This window comes from Cucumis melo, chromosome 5 (assembly GCF_025177605.1).
Source record: "Cucumis melo cultivar AY chromosome 5, USDA_Cmelo_AY_1.0, whole genome shotgun sequence".
In the NCBI taxonomy this organism is placed as follows: domain Eukaryota; kingdom Viridiplantae; phylum Streptophyta; class Magnoliopsida; order Cucurbitales; family Cucurbitaceae; genus Cucumis; species Cucumis melo.
In genome coordinates this window covers 28,049,791-28,075,697 of record NC_066861.1, presented here as the reverse complement: position 1 = coordinate 28,075,697, position 25,907 = coordinate 28,049,791, and the positions used below count along the sequence as shown (strand labels likewise).

General features: G+C 35.3%; 3 protein-coding genes across 3 annotated transcripts; 1 reads left to right on the top strand and 2 right to left on the bottom strand.

The window, feature by feature from the left end:
* Positions 1–1,732: 1,732 nt before the first annotated feature.
* LOC103496018 (mediator of RNA polymerase II transcription subunit 14) lies at positions 1,733–12,342 on the top strand. The gene is made up of 8 exons (XM_008457733.3): positions 1,733–2,138; positions 4,437–5,501; positions 5,684–5,781; positions 6,405–6,579; positions 6,706–7,723; positions 7,852–8,858; positions 9,543–10,624; positions 10,967–12,342. The coding sequence occupies exons 1-8, from the start codon at positions 1,926–1,928 to the stop codon at positions 11,769–11,771; spliced, it is 5,463 nt and encodes a 1,820-aa protein (XP_008455955.3). The 5' UTR covers positions 1,733–1,925; the 3' UTR covers positions 11,772–12,342.
* Positions 12,343–12,619: 277 nt separating this feature from the next.
* Positions 12,620–15,357, bottom strand: LOC103496026 (pentatricopeptide repeat-containing protein At3g04750, mitochondrial). The gene has a single exon (XM_008457743.3). It carries the CDS (start codon positions 15,158–15,160, stop codon positions 13,205–13,207), a length of 1,956 nt encoding a protein of 651 aa, XP_008455965.2. The 5' UTR covers positions 15,161–15,357; the 3' UTR covers positions 12,620–13,204.
* Positions 15,358–16,054: 697 nt separating this feature from the next.
* On the bottom strand, positions 16,055–20,311 carry LOC103496009 (light-inducible protein CPRF2-like). The gene is made up of 6 exons (XM_008457728.3): positions 19,859–20,311; positions 18,031–18,118; positions 17,620–17,842; positions 17,105–17,180; positions 16,878–17,003; positions 16,055–16,679 (listed from the first exon to the last, which is right to left on the bottom strand). Exons 1-6 carry the CDS (start codon positions 20,261–20,263, stop codon positions 16,293–16,295), a joined length of 1,305 nt encoding a protein of 434 aa, XP_008455950.1. The 5' UTR covers positions 20,264–20,311; the 3' UTR covers positions 16,055–16,292.
* Positions 20,312–25,907: the final 5,596 nt, after the last annotated feature.

Below are 25,907 nucleotides of genomic sequence, written 5' to 3'. Positions count from 1 at the left end.
AATTAGTTGTCAACTCTAAGTACCATTAATAAACTAACTTCAAACTTTGAGACTAGTTAAAAATCAAGAGGTGATTTGTATAGATGATCCAAAAATTGGGCTTACAATGTTAAATGACTCACGTTTTCAAAAAAAAAAAAAAAAGCCAAATGATTATTTGTTGACAACGAGTTTGAGTGAAATTATCAAAATGAACTTGTCACGAGGAAAAATCTAACTCGCTCTTGCTATTGATTCATTTGCGAACATTCATCGAACAAACGAGTCACCTTCTTCTCCCTCTTTCTTTCATTGCTCACTATCTCTCTGTCAGGTTGGTTTCTCTCTTGCTTGTCTCGCTCTAGTTTGGGTTGCACATTGTTGCTCAGAGCTGCTAGGTTACAAAGAAGCTTTCAGTTTCTTTAATTTTGTTCTTTCACACATCGTTGTTCGGAGTTGGTCACACATCATTCATTATCAGAGATGCAATGCAGCATCGTTGGTTCGAGCTGCATTTGTCGCAAAGAAGAAAAGGAAATCTTGCATGTAAGAGTTTTTTCAAAAGTTGAGTATATAAATTAGGAGGAAGAGAAAGAAATCGTGTTGAGTCGGAAGAAAAAAAGAAAGGGCAACTGTATAGCTTCACGTGTCTATAACATTAGTAAAAGGTCATTTTGGCATTCTTTTCAAAAAAAAGTGGATCAGTTGTCATTTTAAACTTTTAAAATAGGTTTTCTGTACAAATATTCTAAAAATAAAGACCAAAATTTGTGATTCTTATAAGCTTAAAAACCAAATACAGTAACCAATTAAAAACGTGAAAATCATAGATGTTAGCTTAGCCTCAAAACTCAAAAACAAATAAAAATTTGATCAAGGAAAACCAAGAAGAGTGTAACTCAATGGACATAACCTCGAGATAAGGAATTCAATATATCACAACAATATATTCGGTAAAAAACGAAAAGAAAATAAAAAAAATGTTGATCTTATGTTAAGAGCAGTAGAAGAGAAAAACCAAAATGAAAGGAACCTACTTCAATTGACGTGAAACATAATTTAAAACTAAAAGATTCGGTACCTTGCTTGGTGAATTTTTTGGCATACCATAGTAAAACTAAAAATCAAGATAATATAAAATAAAATAAAATAAAATAAAATTTAATCTAACTTGTTTCAGATTAGGAAAACTCATACCCTAATCCTAGAAGGGTTAAATCTTACATAATCTTAGTATGATTAATATATATATCCTTGCGATTCCATATGAGGTATTTAAGAATTTCTGACTTATTTTTTATTATATAATTCTTCTTGGATGAGCTAATTTATTTGTATTCCAGATTCTCTCTTATCAAAATTACAAATTTATGATTGATATCACATGAAGGTCAAATGCGCTTTTTTTTTTCGTTATCGAATTTGATATCAACGCTATGGCGTAAAAAGAGAAGAGGAAAAAGAAATTTGATGATAGATTAAAAAGAATAGAAGAGAAAACCCAAAAGGAAAATGTCGCATGGATATCAAACCCTACACAATCAAATTTGGTAAAAAAATGAAAGAAAAGAAAGAAAAAGAACATTAACCACCAAAACGTTGACTAAGAAAAATGCCACGTGGTGACAGAAATCAGCAGCTGAAAGGAGGCGCCCTCCAAATTCATAAAATCACAAAGAAAAAAAAGAAAAGAAAAGAAAAGAAGAAAATTTATATAGAAAACTAATCTCAAACTAAAAACCTCTTTTTTTTTTTTTTTTTTTTTTTTCTTTTTTCTTTTTCGTTTTTTGGGTTTTCCCCTTTCTCTCTCATTTTTTTGCTGATAAACTGTGTATTCCCCAACTCATCGTCTTCCTCAATTCCCCTTTCTCCCAAACCCTAGCTTCCCATGATTTCCACATTATAGATCTCCCACTTCCTCCTTGGGTTATCCAATTGCCCTTATCATGGCGGCCGACCTAGGCCAACAAACGGTCGAGTTCTCTGCCCTGGTTTCCCGTGCTGCTGAGGATTCTTTCCTCTCCCTTAAAGAACTTGTAGACAAGTCCAAATCCTCCGACCAATCCGATTCCGAGAAGAAGGTTAATATTCTCAAGTATGTCTTCAAGACCCAGCAGAGGATACTCCGTCTTTATGCCCTTGCCAAGTGGTGTCAACAGGTTGGTTGCTTCCTTCCTTCCTTTTCTATTTTACTTCCAATTTTTGTAATTCATGTCTTCCTTCTCAACTCTCTGTTCTCTTGAGTTACTTCGAAAATTCAGTGTACCCTGATTTTGCCTTCTCCATGTATTTGGAAGATTGGGAATTTCTTTTTAGCTGTTTGTGGTGTAGACGTGTAATAACGCCAGGTGAGGTCGTTGGGAATTAGGAATACCCCATTTAGGAGGTTATTTTTTTTCTTCTTAAAATTGACTTTAAAATGCTCACGCTCATGTTGATTATGCTTGAGGGAAGGAAGACAGGGTTAGGTATAACTGAATGAGTGGAAGATATGGGTTGAAATTTTCCAAGGTTCTCAATTTTCTCTATCTTTTTTGGTTCGAGCCAAGGAGAAGGCTTTTCTGTGTGGCGTGCTAAGAAAGGAACACGTTTCTCTGTTATGGTTTATCTTTGTTCCCTAAGCAAAATGGTGGATAGAGGGGTGGGAAATGGGTATATTGAAGGTCGTTAGTGGGAAGTATTTTCACCTTTGGACGACATCATGGGTAACTAGGAGTCTAGGAGTCTTTGATGACCCTTGAGGAATTATCTTGTTCGGGTGTAGCTTGTAGGATCAAGCTAACAATTTCAAGATTCAAGATGAGTTGGCTTTGGCTAGTTTGATAGTTGGGTTTGTTGACATTGTTTATTTAAGTTGATTAGAAACCCTTCCATTCACCAAGGATCATAGAGAAAAAGGAAAATTGGCTTTCTATAAGCAGCTAAAGTGCTTACAAGAAAGCCCCGAAAATAATAGGACTATAATTACAAAATTCTCTGTACAGGAGGTTCCATCTAAAAGCTGGAGATTTAGTGAGATTCAAAGTCACTGAAGCTCCTATTCTTTACTTCAAATATTTTTTGTATTCTTCTCTATCCAAATTTCCAAGGAAGGGCTTTTACATCACCATTTTCCATAGAACTTTGGGCACCTTTAAAAAAATGCCACCATAGAAATTGAATCTTGCATCGAATTTATCCAAAAAAAAAAAAATCCTCTAGACATTTTTTGCTCACAAAGAACTAGCTTCGAGATAAAAGACAAGCAGGAAATTTCATTTGGATTCCGTTCATGCTGTTGACTTCCCCAGTGCCATTGTTAATAGAAAAATCTTATTTTGGAAATTTTGGTTTTAAATAGAAGAAAACCTACCGGCTACCGGCTACCAGAGAACTCCCTTGAGCCAACTTCCAAATAATGCAATGTTGATGTTGAAACGGCCTCATCTTGGAAATCAAATTGGAAAGAAATGCCAATTCTTCAATTTCATTCTCCATTAATTTTCTTCTAAAGTTTAGTCTCCATTTCCACCAGCCATCCGTTTCTTGGAGAAAAGGAGGGATGCTGAGTCCAAAAATTATCAAATCTAATTTGGACCCTTCTTGTTCCAGAAGAGAGTCGACTGTTGACTTTCTAAGCAATGTTGATTTTAAATGTATAAGATAACTAGTCTTTTGATGTTCTCTGTAACTGTTGTGCCACATTAACGGGATACCTTAGTGCAAATGACATGAAGATTGACTTTATTTGTCTTGTTTTATTTCATGTAACCTTTCCTCGCCCCTCTCTCTCTATATATTGTATTTGACATGGGAGAAACGTAATGATCTTGGATTGTGGAAGTATTTTTTTCTGCTCAGTCTAGCCCTTTCCCAAGGGCTAGTGGGTCCAGTTTTTAATTTCCCAAGGGTTAGTGTGTCCAGTTTGTAAGGGTTTCCTGGTTTTTATTTTATTTTTTTGTTGATATTGCATATTCTGTGTGTACTTGTTATTAGCTCCAGATATTTGGCCGTGTGTTTTGTGTGGTTATGCTTTTATTTCTTCCTTTTTCCTAATAAGAGGGTTCCTACAAAAATATAAAGAAAGTATCAATTTACACTTAGTTGTGACATGGATCACTTTGTTCTCTGAAGAATAGTATGTACAATATAGAATGCAGACATGAAATGAGTTAATCCTGTTGACTTTTTATATTTTGATATTTCTTTTTTTTTTCACCTTGATCAATTGTATGTTAAATGTCAAAGTTGATAATATGCATAATAAATGCATTTCTCTTCATTCTTAAATTATATTTATGTAATTATTCCCTAGACAACATCTTTAACTAGTTGGAAACCTTTTATTTAGTGGGCTTTTATGTGGGCTTGCATTTTTATATGCCTTTGTATTCTTTCATTTTTTCACAATGAAAGTAGTTTTTGTTCAAAAAAAATCATATTTTCTCTTGTTTTACACTCTACCCCTTGCCTTGCAGGTTCCATTGATTCAATACTGTCAGCAACTTGCATCAACTTTGTCGAGTCATGATGCTTGTTTTACACAAGCTGCAGATTCTTTATTCTTCATGCATGAGGGGCTACAGCAAGCTCGTGCACCTATTTATGATGTTCCATCTGCTACTGAAATTCTCCTTATGGGCACCTATGAGCGCCTACCTAAATGTGTAGAAGATATCAGTATTCAGGGAACACTGACTGACGACCAACAAAAGAGCGCGTTAAAAAAGTTGGAGATTTTAGTTCGCTCTAAGTTACTGGAAGTTTCACTTCCAAAAGAAATTTCTGAAGTAAAAGTCACTGATGGTACAGCACTGCTGCGTGTAGATGGGGAATTTAAGGTTTTAGTTACTCTTGGCTACAGAGGACACTTATCGTTGTGGAGAATACTGCATTTGGAGCTGCTAGTTGGAGAGAGAAGGGGACTTGTAAAACTGGAACAAGTGCACCGTCATGCTCTTGGAGATGATTTGGAACGCAGAATGGCTGCATCTGAAAATCCATTCACTACATTATATTCAATTTTGCATGAACTTTGCATCTCACTCATTATGGACACTGTTTTAAAGCAAGTACATGCTCTTAGACAGGGAAGATGGAGAGATGCTATTCGGTTTGATGTCATATCTGATGGTATTACTGGTGGTTCCACACAATTGAACCATGATGGAGAAACAGACTTATCTGGTCTTCGAACCCCAGGGTTGAAAATCATGTATTGGTTGGATTTTGATAAAAACACTGGTAGTTCTGATCCAGGATCATGTCCTTTCATAAAAATTGAACCAGGACCAGATATGCAGATAAAGTGTGTCCACAGTACATTTGTCATAGATCCGTTAACCAACAAGGAAGCAGAATTTTTTCTTGATCAAAGTTGCATTGATGTTGAAAAGTTGCTGTTGAGAGCTATATGTTGCAACAAATATACTCGGCTTCTTGAAATTCAAAAAGAATTGAAGAAAAATGTTCAAATTTGTCGAACGGCAGATGATGTTGTTCTTCAGCACCAAGTTGATGAGCCTGATGTTGACCCTAAAAAGGTTGTGTGTTTCATTTATTTTACTTTGCAAGTGAAAATGGTTATCATATTAGGGGAGTGAATAGGGTTTTCATTCTTTCCTGCCGGTGGTGTTATTCATCTATTTTTGCCGGATAAGTAACATGTAATGAGAATAAACTAGAGTTCCTCTTACTTTTGTTATAATGTTTATTGTTCTTGCAGAAGGATATAATTCACGATCCCACTGCATTTGAGGGAGAAGAAATATTGCGGGTGCGTGCTTACGGTTCATCATTTTTCACACTTGGAATAAATACAAGGTACCCTTCTCTTGAGATGAATGTTAACACAATGAAATGGGTAGAACTGACGGTAAATTGAAATTTGTTTGTTTGACCAATAATAGTAAAAAAAATAGAAATTTTACCGGAGAAATTTTATGTAACCAGCAAATCTTTGTTTCCTTAAACAACACCCCATCCCCCCCCCCCCCCCCCCCCAAAAAAAAAAAAATAATAATAATAATAAAGAAAAAGGTTATTCAATGTGAAGAGACCAGTTGTGTGTTAATGTTTATGATAATGAGTGTAGTTAGTGGTGGATGAGTTTGTTTGTCGAATTTCTTTTCCATGAATGTGGTTATAATTATATAACTCGTTTTAATAAAAAAAATGAATTTATAAGTTGGTTGTTGAAATTGTTTGAGAATTTGATTAATTTAACATGAAAATGAATATTATCACAATATTTATGGGAATTAACCCTAGGTTTACTAACTAATTTTTTAGAGAAGAATTTCAAATGTCAATTTAATATTGCAAAGTGGGATTTAATGCACGTGATCGTCATAAAAACATAATAGTCCAAAAAATGTTTCATTTGATTTAACGTATCATAGATTTCTTTCAGCTTCTTTGTCTCTTACCCACTGTTTTGTTTGTAGGAATGGTCGTTTTCTTCTCCAGTCTTCACACAATAAACTTGTAACCTCATCTCTGACAGAGTGTGAGGAAGCTTTAAATCAAGGAAGTATGAGTGCAGCTGATGTTTTTATAAGATTGAGAAGCCGGAGTATTCTGCATTTGTTTGCGTCTATTAGTAGGTTTCTGGGCCTCGAGGTATGGTTGTCTTATATTCTTTGTTCGAAGATGATGTGATTCATTCTGATTGCTATTATTTATTTATTCTAATTGTTGTATCAAGCATGGGTAGGTAAATAAAATTTTCACATTAATTTTATGCAGGTATATGAAAATGGGTTTTCGGCTGTTCGATTGCCAAAGAACATTTCAAATGGTTCATCCATGTTGCTGATGGGATTTCCAGATTGTGGGAATTCATACTTTTTGTTAATGCAGCTAGACAAGGATTTCAAACCTCAGTTTAAATTGCTGGAGACAAAACCAGATCCTTCTGGTAAAGCTCGTGGTCTTAGTGATCTAAGCAATGTGATACGCGTGAAGAAAATTGACGTTGATCAGACACAAATACTCGAAGATGAGCTGAACTTAAGTCTGCTTGACTGGGGAAAGCTGTTCCCCTCACTACCAAATTCTGCCGGTAATCAGACTCCAGAAAATGGTCTTCTTCCTGATATTAGCATTGGTGGTGCTCTGCAGATTGCTGGATATCCACCATCCAGTTTTTCATCTGTTGTTGACGAAGTGTTTGAGTTGGAGAAGGGGCCTCCCCCTGTACCTTCTTTTTCTGTTTCAAATATGTCTCAATCTTTCAATTCAACTGCATCTCATTATGGTTCTCTCTCCAATATCCATAATGTTAAGGGAGTTCCTTCTCCCAAATGGGAAGTGGGTATGCAGCCATCCCAGGGTAATAATGTTGCAAAACTATCTAATATTCCTTCACACAGCAATGGTTCCTTGTATTCAGGTAGCAATTTAAAGGGTCCAGTGCCTTCCACATCCATGGGTTCTATTTCTTCTGGTCCTGGAAGGGGTGCTGCGACAAGACGACTTTCAAATTCAAAATCTGAACAGGATTTAACATCCCTTAGATACCCAAATCCTGTTGAGGGTGGTTCTTATACTGCATTGGACGATGATCATATAAGTATGCCAAGTGATACTTCAAAGGATGGGGTGTATGCAAATAGGTCTTCTCGGCTATTGTCTCCATCTCCACATGGTGGCCCTCGAATTTCTGGAAGTATAAAACCTAATGGATCTAGAAGTTCACCAACTGCAGCTCCAACAGGGTCTTTAAGGCCCTCTGGATCTTGCTCGTCTGTTTCAACTCCCGTATGTAAGATACTTTCTCTGAGTTTCTATGTTAATGGTTGACTGCTTGTAATATAACAATTGAAGCTCTGAACTTATAATAAAGGGAATAGATGTCTTATTTTCACTAACTTGAGAGATGTAATTTTTCAGCCCAGAATCAAGACACTTGCTCTAGTCCCGTGTATGAAAGTGGTTTAAAAAATGATAGTTCCCGGAAGCGTACTGCTTCAGATATGCTGAACTTAATTCCGTCACTTAAAGGTATTGATGCATATAATGGACTCTCTAAGAGAAGGAAGGTCTCAGAATCAGCTAGATTTAGTAAAACCTCATCACAGTTGCTTATTTCAAAAGAAATGGTCTCCAGAACTGAATACAGTTATGGTAACCTTATTGCTGAAGCTAACAAAGGCAGTGCACCTTCGAGTACATATGTCTCTGCTCTGCTTCATGTAATCAGGCACTGTTCACTATGTATCAAACATGCCAGGCTTACCAGCCAGATGGATGCACTGGATATTCCTTTTGTTGAAGAAGTTGGTTTAAGAAATGCATCAACAAATATATGGTTCCGGCTTCCATTTGCCAGAGATGATTCATGGCAACACATATGCTTGAGACTTGGAAGGCCTGGAACCATGTGTTGGGATGTCAAGATACATGACCAGCATTTCAGAGATTTGTGGGAGCTTCAGAAGAAAAGCACTACAGCTCCATGGGGTCCTGACGTTCGAATAGCAAATACATCCGACAAAGATTCTCACATTCGTTATGATCCAGAAGGTGTTGTTCTCAGTTATCAATCAGTAGAGGCAGACAGCATAGAAAAGTTGGTGGCAGACATACGAAGGCTCTCCAATGCAAGAATGTTTGCCATTGGGATGCGTAAACTGCTTGGGGTTGGAACAGACGAGAAGCTAGAAGAAAGTAGTATGACCTCAGATATCAAGGCACCAGTTACAAAGGGGGCCTCTGACACAGTGGATAAGCTATCTGAACAGATGAGGAGGGCATTTAGAATTGAGGCAGTTGGGTTAATGAGCTTGTGGTTTAGTTTTGGTTCTGGTGTGCTGGCACGTTTTGTTGTAGAGTGGGAATCAGGTAAAGAGGGTTGCACAATGCATGTTTCGCCCGATCAACTTTGGCCTCATACAAAGGTTTGGGTTATGCCCCTTATTGTTATTTATTTCATCATGTTGTAATTTTTTCCCATTCTCCTTTTTGAATTTCTTTTATTGTTCATAAAACAACTGAAAAATATTCCTCAAACATTTGGTCATCTAAGAAGATATTAATATTTTTTCCTACCAATCTAGGTTTAAGTCTCCTTGATTGTTTCCGTTTTAATTAGTTTTTTGTTGCTGGCTAAGAACTACAATAAGAGTGTAAATTTTTATTACGAGTTATAGTTTATGATTTTCATAATTCTTGCTTGTAATAAAAGATGTTTGCAATAAATGTCCTATTATCAAAGATTGAAGATAAACATTTGGTCTTCTAATTAACTGTCAACCAATTTTCCTATTAATCTATGTTTAGATTCCTTTATTTTTTCCGTTTTATTTATTTTCTTCTTCTTCTTCCTTCTTTATTTTTTGAAGTATCATTTTTTGCCTAAAGCTGGGGAGCAATATATATATATATATATATATATATATATATATATATATATATATATATATATATATATATATATACACATAATTTATTTTTTCGAATATTGACGATATGTGCCTTGCTTGTGTTTTCTTTGAGTCGTTAGGACATGATTTCAAAATTTTGCCTAGATATATTTCGTTTCCACAAGTATGTTTACATGTTTATATTTCTGTTGTGTACAGTTCTTAGAAGATTTTATAAATGGAGCTGAAGTTGCGTCACTTTTGGATTGCATTCGTCTTACTGCTGGACCACTACATGCTCTTGCAGCAGCAACCCGACCTGCTCGAGCTGGTCCTGTTTCAACACTTCCTGGCATAGTTGCAACGCTTTCTTCTCTTCCAAAACATGGAGGATATACACCAACTCAAAGTGTCTTACCAAGCAGTTCAGCCACGAACACTGGCCAAGTTACCAATGGCCCAGTTGGGAATGCCGTTTCTACAAATGTTTCTGGCCCTCTTGCAAATCATAGCCTTCATGGGGCTGCAATGTTAGCTGCTGCTGGGCGTGGTGGGCCTGGCATTGCTCCTAGTTCATTGTTGCCAATAGATGTCTCTGTTGTCCTGCGTGGTCCTTATTGGATAAGAATAATATACCGAAAACAATTTGCGGTCGATATGCGCTGCTTTGCAGGAGATCAGGTTTGGTTGCAACCAGCAACGCCTGCCAAGGTCAACCCTTCATTTGGAGGGTCATTACCATGCCCACAGTTTCGGCCATTTATTATGGAGCATGTTGCCCAAGAATTAAATGGCTTAGAGCCAAACTTTCCAGGTGTTCAACAAACCGTTGGATTGTCAGCCCCAAACAATCAGAATCCAAATTCGAGTTCACAGATTACTGCTGCAAATGGAAATAGACTTAGTCTTCCAGGTTCTCCTGCAATGCCTAGGACAGGAAATCAGGTAGCTAGCATCAATCGTGTGGGAAATGCTTTGTCTGGATCTTCAAACTTGGCTTCTGTGAGCTCAGGGTTGCCATTACGGAGATCACCGGGAACAGGTGTCCCTGCACACGTCAGAGGTGAACTGAATACAGCTATTATTGGACTTGGGGATGATGGGGGGTATGGTGGAGGTTGGGTTCCTCTTGTCGCTCTTAAGAAAGTTTTGAGAGGTATTCTCAAATACCTAGGAGTTCTTTGGCTGTTTGCGCAGCTTCCAGATCTTCTGAAAGAGATCTTAGGTTCAATTTTGAGAGACAATGAAGGAGCATTGCTGAATTTGGATCCTGAGCAGCCTGCCTTACGTTTCTTTGTGGGGTAAGTCTGTTTCAGTTTTTAATCCTATTTGTTTGGTTTTGCTTTGTTGTGAAGTTGGAAATCGTACCATCATCTCTTTATTTTTATTATTTAACATCAAGTACTAGTGATATATATCCGAAATAAGCTGTGGGCTATGCATGGAAATATCCTTTTGCACCTTTCCACGTTGACAGCATAAGACTAGATGATATCTGTTTTTTTTGTTGTTGTTTTCATCATTCTGAGCACATGATTTTCTACATGTTGGATTTAGCCATCCACCACAAAAAGGAAAAATTCTTTCTGTTTAATCTACATTTTGAGCCATTCATTTCATCCAATTACATATTTTTTTTGTAGGGGATATGTATTTGCTGTAAGCGTTCACAGAGTCCAACTGCTTCTCCAAGTGCTTAGTGTGAAGCGTTTCCATCATCAACAGCAACAACAGCAGCAGCAGAACTCCGCGACAGCACAAGAGGAATTGACACAATCAGAGATTGGTGAAATATGTGATTATTTTAGCCGTCGTGTTGCATCAGAGCCATATGATGCTTCTCGTGTTGCATCCTTCATTACCCTCCTCACCTTGCCAATATCAGTTTTGAGGGAATTTTTGAAATTGATAGCATGGAAAAAGGGAGTGGCTCAGGCACAGGGTGGAGATATAGCTCCAGCCCAAAAACCCCGCATCGAATTGTGTCTCGAGAATCATTCCGGGTTGAGTATAGACGAAAACTCTGAAAGATCCACGTCCAAAAGCAATATCCATTATGATAGGCAACACAATTCTGTTGATTTTGCGCTAACAGTTGTACTCGATCCCGCTCATATACCTCACATGAATGCAGCAGGTGGCGCTGCATGGTTGCCATACTGTGTCTCAGTTAAGTTGAGATATTCCTTTGGCGAAAGCCCTGTCGTCTCTTTTCTTGGTATGGAAGGAAGCCATGGGGGCCGAGCATGTTGGTTACGCATTGATGACTGGGAAAAATGTAAACAGAGGGTAGCTCGTACTGTTGAAGTGAGTGGAAGTTCAACCGGAGATGTTAGCCAAGGAAGGTTGAGAATTGTAGCAGATAATGTCCAGAGAACACTTCATATGTGCCTTCAAGGATTGAGAGAGGGCAGTGAAATAACTACAATTACCAGTTCAACGTCGTGATGGGCAAATGTACTCGGCTTTCATTTCTAACTTTCCTCAACATATGGGAATTGGTCACAATTTTGCAAATCGCCTGTGCCTTCTCCATTTACATGTCCTAATACCTTCAATTGGAGAATCGTGCAAGGACGGGTAGAGCAAGTTTATCACAGGTTTGATGATAAAAATTGTGGGATGAAGTTGGAGAATCTTGTAACATTAGACTTCATTGGAGTTCTGGCAACATATCTGGGGCAAGTTTTGGTCTAATTAGCTGATTTAGAATTTCAGATTGATAGGTGCTGCTAGTTTGAATTGGATCAAGTTAAAGTCATGATATTAGGGTTTATAATATGCTTTAATGTCAGCCTATTGTAACATTGGAAAATCATTTTTTGGCTCTGATTTTGTAAATATCACACTAATCAGGCAACTACTTTGTAAATTTGTTCTGTTACACTTGTACTTGTACACCTCCATAGCCACTCTGCCTCGGCTGTTTTCAGTCCAACCCTAGACGATAGGTTCCTCTATGTTACAGAAAGTACTTATTTTTTCAATCCAATATCAAAGGTTGTCCAAGATTCCATTACCTCCTCCTCTATTCCTTTAACAATTCTATCTTTTATTTTTGTCTTTCAAATGGCAGTTGTAGGGAGGGAATGATAAGTTACCATTGAATTCATTTGTACTTGGGTTGTGTGACGTTTGGCTATGTGATGAATGAACTGTTTTCTAACAATTAAATATGATAGTTGATTGATACATGAGGATATTAGAGAAAAAACAATTTTTTGTTGCTTCTTGTAGATCACCTCTTCATAAATCTTGCACACGTTTCATAGAGCAAGCTCATGAAATCCTCTATATTGGTAAATAAATCTCTAAGTTCATATCTGATTCAAAGGAAGCAATGACATTTGATCTCTCAGTTTCAATCAAACATGTATTCCAACAGTTGAGAATATACACCCATATTTCTATTTAAATTCAACGAGTTAGATTCACACTTGATCCAAGTGCAAAGTTTCTTTTCACTGAACTAATATGGATGAGAAACACATTTTATGCTTGGAACTTTAAAGATTGAGAAGGCTACCCTCACTTCTTGCAACAATAATCATCCTTATAAGTTATAACCTTCCTTGTGGATTAACCATAAAAGATTGTGTAGCGACTCATGATCTTTCTACGGTGTAAAGTACGATTGTGACGCCAGGTGCAAAAAACCTTTAAAAAGTGTGGGTTTATGGAGCACTAACCATGAATGAACTTTCTTTCAAAAATTGACTTCGAGGTTGGTTGTGCATGGAAAGTAAAGATGAAGGCATGGGGTGCTGTAATAGTAAAGAGTCATAGTTCTTATAGCAACTACAACTACTTCACTGCCTCAAGGAATGGGTTCAAGCCGAGATCGATATTCAAAACAAGCTATTGAAACCTTTTGACATACCTCAAGTTGTAGCCAAGTGTGCTTTTGATGGAATATTAGCTTCCAACCTCATTTCACTTGTTAAAAAGCTTAAAATAGAGCAAATGTCCATCCATCTTGGATGCTGTTTATTTGAAGCTGTGAAATCATGAACCATACCATCCACCGCCACACTACTACAGCCTGCAATCTTTTTCACTCCCCTGCTGTTCATCACTTCTCTGATACTGTCCGAATAGCTCCACCTCCCACATGTCGCATACACGTTAGATAACAAAATGTATCCGCCCTCTTTTTCGGGCTCTAACTTGAGCAGCTCCATCAAAGCTCTCTCTGCTAGTTCCATATTTCTGTGCATCCTACATGCACTCAATACTGCACCCCAAATAGACCGACTGGGTTCCATAGGCATCTTTTCTATCACACCAATGGCATCCAACAACCTACCTGACCGACACAACAGATCGACCAAACATCCATAATGTTCGACTCCTGGTTCGATAGTGTATCTTTTCTTCATGCTGCTAAATATTTTGAGTCCTTCATCAACTAAGCCACTGTGGCTACATGCTGCAAGAACTGAAACAAGAGTCACATCGTTAGGCTTTGTTTCGGTCTGCATAACTGAGAATAGTTCTAGAGCTTTGTTTCCACATCCATGAAAGGCAAACCCAGTGATCATTGTTGTCCATGTTGTGACATCTTTCTCAGGAATCTGATTGAAAATAACGAAAGCTCTTTCAATGCTTCCGCACTTGCAGTACATGTCAATCAATGCCGAGCCTGAAAATGCCTCTATTTTTGTCAGCATTTTCACTGCCAATCCATGGATCCATCTCCCCTGATCTAAAGCTCCCATTTCTGCTACTGCAGAGATCAAGTTAATGATTGTTACCATGTCGGGTTTAACATTCTCGGCAAACATACGGGTAAACAAACATTTGACTGTCACATAATCACCATTCTGTGCATAGCCAGAAATCAAAGAGTTCCAGGAGACAATATCTCTTGTAGGAATCTGATTAAAAAGGTCACAAGCAAGTTCCAATTCACCTACCTTGGCATATCCTGCAATTATTGTATTCCAAGACACCGTGTCCTTCTCCATTGGCCCATCAAAAACTTTTCGAGCAAGCTTCAATTCATTGCACTTCACATACATATCCAAAAGGGCATTATACAATATCAAATTCGAAGAACCAATGGACTTCTCAATCTGTGCATGAACAGATTTTCCCAACTTTGTCTCACCCAACTGCCCACACAACAAGAGAAGGCCTACCATGGTGAAATCATCAGGCTCAAGACCATGAGACCTCATATCATGGAATAACTTCAAAACTCCCAAAATGTTTCCCACGTTAGCTAATCCAACAATCATAGTATTGTAAGCAACAACGTTGGGTTCCGACATTTTGTCGAACAACTGGCGAGCACATTCAAAACATCCATTGTCTATATACCTCTTGATCAGTGAGTTTTGCAAGTATTCTTCCTTTGATAGCAAACCAAAAACCAAAGCATGACAATGAACCTGTTTCACTTCAGCAACAGATTTTGTAGTCTGAAGAAGGTAAAGAAATGTTTGCCTACCTGGGTAAGTACCATTTTGGAGCATAGAACTATAAATGGAAAAGGCCTTCTCATTTGAAAATGAAAACCCTAAGATCATTGTATTGAATATATAAAGATTTGGATAAGGAGTAAAGTGATTAAACAACAGAATAGCCAATTCCAGATTCTCAGGATGTGAAACAGCAGAGAAAAAGAGAAGCCTACTCATAGGAAATGTTTGACCCACCAAATTGTTTCTCATCATATGCCCTAAAATCTGCTTGAATTGGGTTCTTGAATTGCATTTTTCAAGCAAAATAAGAGATGGGTGATCGAGTTTAAGGTCAACAGCTGGATCCCAGTTGATCCTTTTAGCTGTTGAAGCTGAACTAAGAAAGCGAACGCCTCGCCCATAGCGATACATAAGTCAAAATTCAAAAGGGAACTCAAATTATTTCTCTAAATCATTAGAGACGAAACGAAAGATCAATTGAAGAACAAAAATACCCGCCATTGATTTCCAAAAACGAAAGATCAATTTCTGTTCTATTCATTAGCATTTATGATTCTTAATTTAAATTCCATTGGAAAAGCCGTTGGAGGGTCTTCACAAAACAGGACGTCTTTGTTATATGTTCAATGGTTATTCAAACTTTGAAGAATAGAAACAAAAATTTGGAGGGAAGAAGTAAATATAAATTTGATCAATTATAATGAGTAACAATTTTAGAAATAATTATATAACTATGTTCTAACAAATCACAAATATGACTAAAATATTATTATATATTTAACTATTTTAAATTTATTTACTACATTTGAAATTTTCCATATAAATTTGTGCATTACTTTTTTCTAATATTTTTAGATGTTGATGGGTCTTAAAATTCATTGTCATGTTTCTAATTCTTTTAATAGCGTACTTATTTTTAAAATGTCATTAGAATGAATAATGTTGGATACATTTTTATTATGTTAATTGTAACTGCAATTCTGTTGTGCACGAACTTACTATACATGCATGCATCGAATGACATAGATTTGGTTTGAAGACTAGTGATCACCCAATATACGGGTACTCCCTCCTAGATCTTGATTGTTGTTTTTCTTAATTTATTGGATTTTGTTTGTAGAAGGAGGAGCAGAAGTAAAGAAGGAGAATGGAGAAAAGGTCGGTAGAGGTTGTCGATAGTGGACGACGGCGAGAGGTGGCAACCATAAACATAAGCCTTTTAAAGGTTGGATTCAATAAACACAAGTTCCAGTGTTGTGTCTTGTTAACAAAAGAAGGCATTTCAAAAATCTACAAAGAACACAATTAGATGATAATTACCTTGTTTCATTTAGAATTATTACATGATAAATGGGGAGAAGGCCACAAAATTAACAGTATTAACGATCAATCTCGATGTTGTGTTAGCATAAGAGGTAAGATTTCTTTCTTTCTTTTCTTAATCCAATCTCCACAACTAAATCTCGTTTTCAGCTCATGAGGTCAAAAATAAACCATTCGTAAATACAAGGGCCATCTCCAAATCTTGCCTGTTGTGTTTCTACTACTGCTCTGCATTTGCTTTCACTCCACAGATCCGTTTTTGCAAATGCTCCAAGCTAGCCACTCTCTGCAGAGACTCTGATCTTCCGGTCTTGTTCCCTGACATGGCTGGCGGTACCTGAGATGGAGAATTCTGTTGCCCATTGCCCACCTGTGAAATGTTAGGCAATCTGTTGTTGACAACTATGTCGTGTGGCCCAACGGGGTTGTTAGGTGTTGATTGATACAGATGACGACATGGATCATCATGCAAAGGAACAGCAGCATCTGTTGATGTATCGGACTGGCTACCGTCGAGTGAAGAGATGCCAATGGAGGAGATCTCAGACATGGCATGGAACATGGGGTTACCGGTAACTCGCTTGACGGTCTCTTCAGCCATCTTTACCTGACAAGATGAAAATAACATTAATTGCATTTTGTGCTCAACGGAGATTAAATATTTGAAGTGGTAACTTTATATATTGAGCGTTTCTCTTTTCCGGAATCAGAGGAACAGTGTGTTGCATTTTTAAACAAAGCTTGTGAGCGAAAAGAAACTTCTGATCCATTAAGAAAACTGACAACCAACAAATTGTTGTTGTACCTTTGCTCTTAATGTCTCAACATTAGCTTTTAGAACTCGGTTATCAACATTGGCTTCATTGTACTTTTGGCTTATATCGGCAAGGCGCTTCAACAAGGTAGAATTTTCAAGTCTTAATTGGGCAACCTTGGTTTATGAAAAGAAAAGGAATCAGTGTATCAGTTCAGCCGATTATAAAAGAGGTATGAAGGCATTGGACAAAGAGTTGTTGGCACGAGTAATAACACCTGCGTCTCAAGTTCAGTTAAATGGGCTTGCTTTCTTCTCCTTGATCGTCGAGCTGATTCTCTGTTTGATAGCATTCTGAGAACAATGTGAAGAACAATGAGAAACATTTAACAAGATAAATTCTTTTTAGTGTTATTAAGACAAGTAACGAGAACTCCATGACTAATTTGCACTATGATCTAATCTCAATTGCAATTACCATGCAATTGAAACGACCACATCATTGCAAAGATTACCCCTTTGAAGCCCATAACATGTAGAAATGACTTATAACCAAGGATAATTTTGAATCATGCAAAAGCCAGAATAGCTTTCATTCCGCTGAATGAGAGATTTCCAAATCCAAATGAACACATTATCTCGGACAGTGGAAAAATCAGATATGAATTTATTGTAGTTATGCAGAGCCAACTCCACCATAACAATTGTCAATAAACACAAAAGTAAGGACAGCTCAAAAACTCCAATGCAATCCCTAAATTAGTACTTAGCAGATACTGATAGTTTACCTTACCTCCTTACACGTTTCACATCGGCTGGGTCCTTGCTTTCATTTATTTCAGTTTCCCCCTCAATCTCCTCATCATCCGACAGATCTCTTGATGATCCACTAGTAACAGGCCGAGCTCGAACCTCAGATATTTTTGGCACCACGGATGAGGAAGTAACTCCAGCGGCTCCATTTATATCCTTATCCGGTGACCTTAATGAATTATTCCCAGCTCCTATATTAGAAGCTATGGAAAAGAAGGGTACAGATAAAAATTAAAATCTAGAATTCAGTAGCTTGTTGAACTAATCATCCGCATGTTGAGAGAGAAATAAGATATTGACAATACATATAAACTAAATAATAAAGGCAAAATATCAAATTACATCCCTCTTATTTGTGACAAAAGGAAATTATACAAGTCGCACTCCTAACCTTTAGGAGCTTGAATTCCCAACGTATTAGATGCTTGTGATCCGCAGTCAGCAGAGGTGGACGAAGCTGGAGTCATTCTAAAGGATCCCTGCTTATACAAAAAACATGTCACCAACCTTACCTTGAAAGAGGCCTAGGTACTCTCCAGATCGATTAATATGAAAGTAAGGCTTTTACTTTATCCTATATCTAGCTAGGATTTGACGATTGTAAATCACATACACAAGACAGAAAAAATAAGTAAAAGAAAAAAATGAGTGTTCTAGTTTCCAGCAGTTGATATTACTTCTTCAGACAGGCTACTTTCCAGCAATCAAATGGCTAATAATACTTGTTTTTCTTCTTCCTTTCCTTCGGTGATAGAAGAAACAAATAGATTAAACTATCAAAAGGGATGTCCCTTTGTCATTGTTTCATAGCTATCAGACTCTTCTAATGAAGCTTGTTTCGTCTCTTAAAAAAGGGTGTGAAATTAGTATCAACAGTGACTAGGAAGTAGGCTAGAACAGTACAGATAGCTATAAGAGGACGTTGAAATGATGTAGCTTGAGAAGACATTGGAACTGTGCATCCAAAGAAAGCATTCGGCTAATAAATCATAAGCCTCTAGTTGTAGTAACTTGGAGATTTAGAAGTCATGAAGGTCGTGGATACAATCTATGGTAGCACCTACAAAAAGAAAACTATTAAACATCCTATAAGGGCCTACTAAGATCCTGCAGGTTTTCATTTGAGTTATGTCTACCGTTATCAAATATCTCAAAACTCTTCCTCATCTCCCCTAACATCATTAAAAATTATTCCTTTCCTAGTTTACCAAAATAGTAAAGAACACAGCAGCTGCACTCCCTTTAATATTGTTTTCAGCTAGTCATACGTCTCTATTGCCAAGCAGTTCAAGTAAAGTTGTAACATTTTTTAGTCAATTGTCAACGAATTGATTCTGGAAATCGTGATTGGCCTTTTTCTCACCAAAAGCATAGAAGTTGAGTATTGTAGTCCGTGATTCATCTGAAAGTTTACTTCAAAGAAAAGCCTCTCATTAGTACCCTAGAGTCCAGAGCTTCTAAAAGAGTTAAACCCTCTCTACCTTCTAGGAAATCTCTTCATACAGATGAACGGAAGATTTTCCACCAATAAATTATCAACAACAAATTCATGGACAGCTAAACTTGATAACTTTCAGAATATGCTTTTTCTTTTTCCTAAAGACTCTGCAGACAAGCAATCATTCTAGTCACTAGCTACAGGGTTCTTTCCAATCCGACCAGAGCCAGCCAAGAGAATTTAAATCTAAACTACTAATTAGCTCCAATGGAAACAATTTCTCATATAATAATTGGTCCTAGGGGAAGGGGGAAACATAGCCACAAACATTAATCAAAATAGTATCTTGCTTTAATAAATGACGAAGTTGAAATTCACAAAAGAAACATAAGAAAACGCTTGATCATACTAATTATTTCTAAAACACCCACAAGATATTCAATGAAAAACTCAACTCCTAATCTTAACCCAGCGATCTTTCACGCTAGAGCTAACTCCCTTCCTCTACAAAAACAAAAAATGTGAATAGAACCGATGGAGATATTTAAAAAAAAATGAAATTAGTAAAGTTGAGCTTCGACCAACCAGTCCCCTACTGAATCAGTACATAAATGAACGGATAAAACAACCAAAGAAACTTCCAAAACGTCAAAAACCATTGTTCAGATTTCCAATATATTGTTCACTCTCTAGAAATTCCCTCACCAAAAAAGCACAGAAAAGAAATAAAAAAATCCCTATCAATAAAAGGGAAAAGAGAAAACAGAAGGGAAAAGTTTACCCTCTTCATAGCAACAGCAGCACAAGCCAAATGAAGCTTGCTCTTAAGGAAAGCCTGATATTCCTCAGAATCGATCGGAATATTCGGTGGCACAGCATTGGAAGAAATGCTGGTGCTATTACAGTTACTAACACCATCGTGGTTAGTATTAAGTTTCTGCAATTGATTAAAGGAAGAGTCCTTGATCTCGATGACTTCCCCTTCCCCATGGTCTGCAGCAGAAGAATGAGGGGAAGTTTCAGAGGCTTCTTGAAGGAAGCGTTGAAAGGCCCACTCGGATGCGCTACGGTTCATCTTGGAGCCTTCGTCAGCAGGTGGCGGCGGCCGTGACGAGGGAGTAGCGGCGGCGAGTTCCGACGACCAGTATTGATCAGAAATTTCACCCACTGAAAACATCCTATCCATTTTCTCTCTCTTTCTCCAATTGTCTTTCTTTTTCTTGTCGACTCCTTTGCAAATCTGATGCTTAAACTACTTTTGGTTGGCCAGGGTTATTTTCGTCCTTTTCCATTGAATCCACGTGTGAAAATTATCTGTCAATAAAATTCAATTTTATATCTAACAGATAGTTTTACTTTTACAAAAATTAGAGAATTTGTAAAAACCATCCTTTCGATTAAAAAATTTATCGTGATTACACTCTTAGAACTTTATAATTTATCGTAACTAAAGGGTCGTTTGGGTCAAAGGTTATCTACGATTTTAATAACTACATCTTACTATAATAGATATTATTTCAAAACTCTCAATTTGCTACGATATTTACTATTTGCTATAGTTTTTACTATTTATCATTCATAATTTTTTATTATTGTTTACTATTTTCTTATCAAACTAAAATAGTCTACACACCAAACACATACTATATTATAATTCAAACTAAATTAATCTATACCTCGAGCACAAACTATTATGATCAAACTATAATAACTCAATTCTTGCTCCAAACATCAACAAATAAATGAATGTTTACAAACTTATAAGATATTTATTTTAATTTTTTCTAAGCAAATAGCTCAAACTTTAAACTTCAAAATCGAAACTTTTTAATTAACCTATAATATATGTTTTACTTGCTACTTTTTTTAGCTTCATTCCTATTTTCTCAAAGTTAAATTACAAGTTTAGTTATTGAGTTTACAAGTTTTTAAGTTTAAAAACGTCTAATAACTTATTGAATTTTTAATTTTGCCTCTAATAAGTATATGAAGCTTCCAATTTTATGTCTAATAGATCATTGACCTATTCAAAATAGTTACACTCAAACCTAAAAGTTACAAGTATAAAATTGTAATTTGATATTATGTTTAAAAGTTGAAATTAGTCCCTTATTAAAATGATATTTCATTGTGGGTGGATGTGTAATATTGACTAATGATAACTTTACGTGACATGATACTTAAAAGATAGTACAAATTTAAAAGAGAAATTAATTAGACCATGAAAGAAAGAAGAAAAATCAAATCTTCCAACCCTCTACGTATATATATATATATGTATATATGTGTATATATTTTATTTGTTGAGAGTGGATTTTCTATTCTAAATTTGTTTTCAACTCATATATACAATCTTCGGTTAACATTTATAATCATAAAGATTACTCCATAATTGTTAAAACTTGGGAGACTAAATTAAAAACATCAAAGTTTTTATATGAGGAGCATTACCTCCTTAATTCTTATATGATGATACTGCAACAAAGTCAAAGAAACACTTATTTAAGACGTTAAAAGATATAAACATAAGAGAAGAATTTTGATGGATCAAGGTGAGTCTCATTCATTAGTGTTTCAAGGGAACTATTTTCTTGGGTTAACATTTTGTTTGCATATTAAAAGTTGAGTTTGACTATGAAGAAGAATTAATTTGTTATCCATACAACTTCCCTTTTATCTCTATATACCTAAACAATTACTAAACTGTAACTATAATCCAGACCAAACACAATTTCCTAATTTGATAAAAAAGAAACTTGAGATAAAAGATTCCATGTGATCGAAAGGTAATGTAAAACCAATTTAGCACTTTTTTAAGTTACAAATATTTAACCATTGAACTTAGAGATTTTTGTTGAGAAATTAACCGTTTAATTGAATTTTTTTTTTTTTTTATCAAAATCATTCAACTGAGATTTTTTATTTTTAAATAAGTGAGCATGGAAGAGGTGTAGAATCCAATCTTTACAAGTTCCTCGTGAAAATGAGAAATCAAATGAGGTGGGGACAAAAATGAAGAAGTCATTTCTATCTTAAACAAACAACACGACACCTACTAGCACATTGATCTTGCATACTCCTTGATTGACATATAAACAATGATTGGGATAACAAAATCTCCACGGAATACCCTTTGTTTATCATCATATTTAGTACCATCTCTTGAATGAAAGAATTCATAATTTATTCGCACCATCTAAATTCGACTAAACTCATTCATACTCAATTTTTTTTTCATATATGAGATGATAGTTCAAAACCCTAATTTCGTTAGTATTTGTCCAAAGTTAACAAATAACAATAAATACATAAAAATTCAAAGATGGGAATAGAAACAAACTTAAACCTAAACGAAAGGTCGAAGAAAAACCTAATAAACCAACCTATTTTTTTAGACCAAAAAGACATATTGGATAATGTTAAATACAAAGGTGGACATAATAAAACTAGATTTTCCACATCTTTTCTTTTATGGGGAGGAAGAAAAGAAAAAGAGAGAAGTGAAGAAGACCAAAAAGGAATAGCCAAAAAGACAAAGGGGATAATATGATTTTGTGGTGCAAATGAAAATTTTCAAACACTTTTTGAGATGAAGAGAAAGAAAAGGGCAAGTGGGATCCATTGATACGGTACGGCACCTCCAAATGGATAACCACAACTTTCATGTCCATGTAAAACCATGGTCCACATATCTCACTCCATTTATTTTTCATCACTTCAAATACTTCCCTTCTATTCTAAACATGTTTGAAAAAAATTGTTAAAAGTATAACAAAATCGGTCAAAGTTTACTAATTATAAACGTTTATTTGACATATCATATTGCAAATGTAGGTAAATCATTCGTGAACTACTAAGAGTTTATTGGCAATAGAAATGTATAATTGATTATTGAGTAAATTTCAATTCAAAGTCGAAACAAAATTGAATAATAAATTTAAATTAGGGGTCTTTTTAAAAATATAACAAATCGGCAAAATATTTATTTGTATAGAATAATTTTGAAAACAAAAAAAGTTCACAGAGCCACAAGGAAAAATATAAAAAAAATGGTCTATCAATCACGTCATCGACAACGCAAATAATATATTTGGTATATGATCGTCTAGATTTGGCTATTGTTTGATACACGATCGTTTAGATTTAACTACACAATCAATTTTTTCAAGATTTTTTGGTAAATTTGACTACACGATCATTTATTTTTTTTTTACACGATCGTACCCAAATGTGAACGATTTTTTAAGATTTTTTGGTACACGAACATTTAAATTTGACTTTTTTTATACACGATTGTTTAGATTTTGCTATTCAAATTGTCCAAATCCAAACCATTTTTTAAAAGATTCGTACATGATCATTTAGATTTTCATAGTCAAATTACAATTAAAAAAAATCTTTTATATTTGATACAAGATCTTGAACCAAATAACAATCTAGAAAAAAAAAGATAATGAAGAAAAGAAAGATGTTGGAAAGAAAAAAAATCGCAAAGGAAGAGAAGAAGAAAGACGATTAAAGGAAATAACAAACCTAGAATATTTAAGAAAATGACCACCTTCTTGGATTTTTTCATTTTGTTACCCATGTCGTAACTATTTTACCGATTTACTATATTTATGAAAATTTCAAAAAAATTAGTATTTGAGTGAGTTTTGGTAAGATGATTTTTTTTACATTAAACTAAAAACCTATTTTTAACAACATTATTGAGCAAATTGAAGAAGAATTTAATATCTTGAAAGTAAAATGGTGAATTAATATAAATAGAAGGACTAAATAATAAATATACTAAACATTTATATATATATATATATATATAGTAAAAACAATGAATCTTTTAATGTCCCTAAAATAGGTTTTGGTCTCCCCACCCACCCTCCCACTTGTGCAAAAAAAGGAAAGGCAAATAAGGAGATCTTTATAAAAGGCTTTTTATCACTATCAACTTGCTTTTTGCATGGAAGGGAGAATGAACCTTTTTTTTTTCCCTTCAAATTTCTAAGAATAACACTAGAATATTTTGCCTCTTCATTTATGTTCGCATTATAAAACTCAATTTCTTTATATATTAGTATTGCATGGTTGGAAATCGTATATTGAAAAATTTAAGAAAACTCATGCTTTTTATAAGATAAATGAACTCATCTCATTGTCAATTAGTTTTTAGATGAAACTTCATACTATGAAATATGGTATTATGTTATATGTTGAGAATCCTACGTTGGAAAGACTAACTCCTTATAAGATATTCAAAATGGAACCTTATAATATCAAATAATTAGTAATCAACTTACAACGTTGTCGAAGAAGTAGATCATATTAAATCTTAAAAGAAAATGAAGGAAGATATTATTAATATTTAAATGGTTTAATAAAGGAATGACAAAAAAAGAAAAAGGATAAATATGAATTTGTGGTGCATATGAAAATTTCACAAACACTTTTTGAATTGAAGATAGAGAGAGAGAGGCCAAGTGGGTTCCAATGAATGGCCTTCCAATGATACGTACGGTGACTCAAATTTTGGATAAACACAACTTTGAGGCCCATATAAAAACTGGCCCACACTATGTGGGCCCAATGTAGGCCCATTGCCTATTATTCTTTTTTGGCTTTTCATTCGATTTATATTTTGATCTTTTTCTTTTATATATATATATATATATATATTCCCATCTTCATATCCAATATCTTAAAATCTAAAAAACACACAAACAAATCAAAGAACTCAAGGGGAGCTACAAACATCCTCATGAATAGTAGAGGGACACAAAAAAATTAAGGTAGGTAGAGAAGCCCAAAAGGCCTCCCCAACTTTTAAAATATGGAGAAAGTTGGGCTAAATGTAAGACAACAAAAAGACGAGACTTGTCTAAGGATGAGCGACATCGTGAAAAATACTTACGTGCAGTTTAGGGTTATGCCGACTTTGTGTAACTTACCTAAATTTTTAACTACAAGTTGTCACGTAGAAATGTAAGACCGTGTTCAAGTATTGCATGTTGTCGAACATTTGACAAATAAGAATTCTCATATAGTTTCAACTTTCTAAATGATAGCTATGGTTGCTAAACTCCTACTTCAAACAAAGGTTAAGATGGCCCATTTCAAGCCCAACCATGTTTCAATTAATATTTTTCTTACATGAACCAAAATTTTACATAAACAATCATTTTAGTTCTTGGGAAGTTGCAGTTAATTTTTCAGGCTTACTAAAATAAATTGGACAATATTTAAATGAATATATTAGATAGGGGAGACTGCCCTTCATTTGAGACATTATTTAGCAATTAAACTTCGATTTAGTCATTGCCATTTATTCAAAAGAGTCGTCAACCTTTAATTAAAGATTAGGGGTGTACACATGTTGGGTTGGGATTTTTTGGACCAACTCAAAAATTTGTGGTAGTCTTGTTGGTCACGCGAGAGGCGTAAACATGGTCTCCAACTCAACATGACCCAACCCTTTAGGTTGGGTTTTCATAATTTTTTTTAGTTAATTTTAAAATAATATATATTTATTTACAACACATAACTGATAACTAAAATTATCTTGTAAAGCCCAAATGTTAAATATCACATATCCACGATATATTTATTACAAACGAAAAAAAAAAATACAAACATGGTAAGTACAATTCTAAAAAATAATATTATTTTTAACATAAATGTAATTCAGAATGGGTAGGATGAACTCGACAAAAAACATTCAACTTGAAACTCAGATAACCTAACAAAATAGAAAAAATCTAACCCAGTCCAAATCGAAAATAAACAAAAATAACTTAATCAAACTCTTATAGTGTAGGTTGAATAGTCTGAGTTAT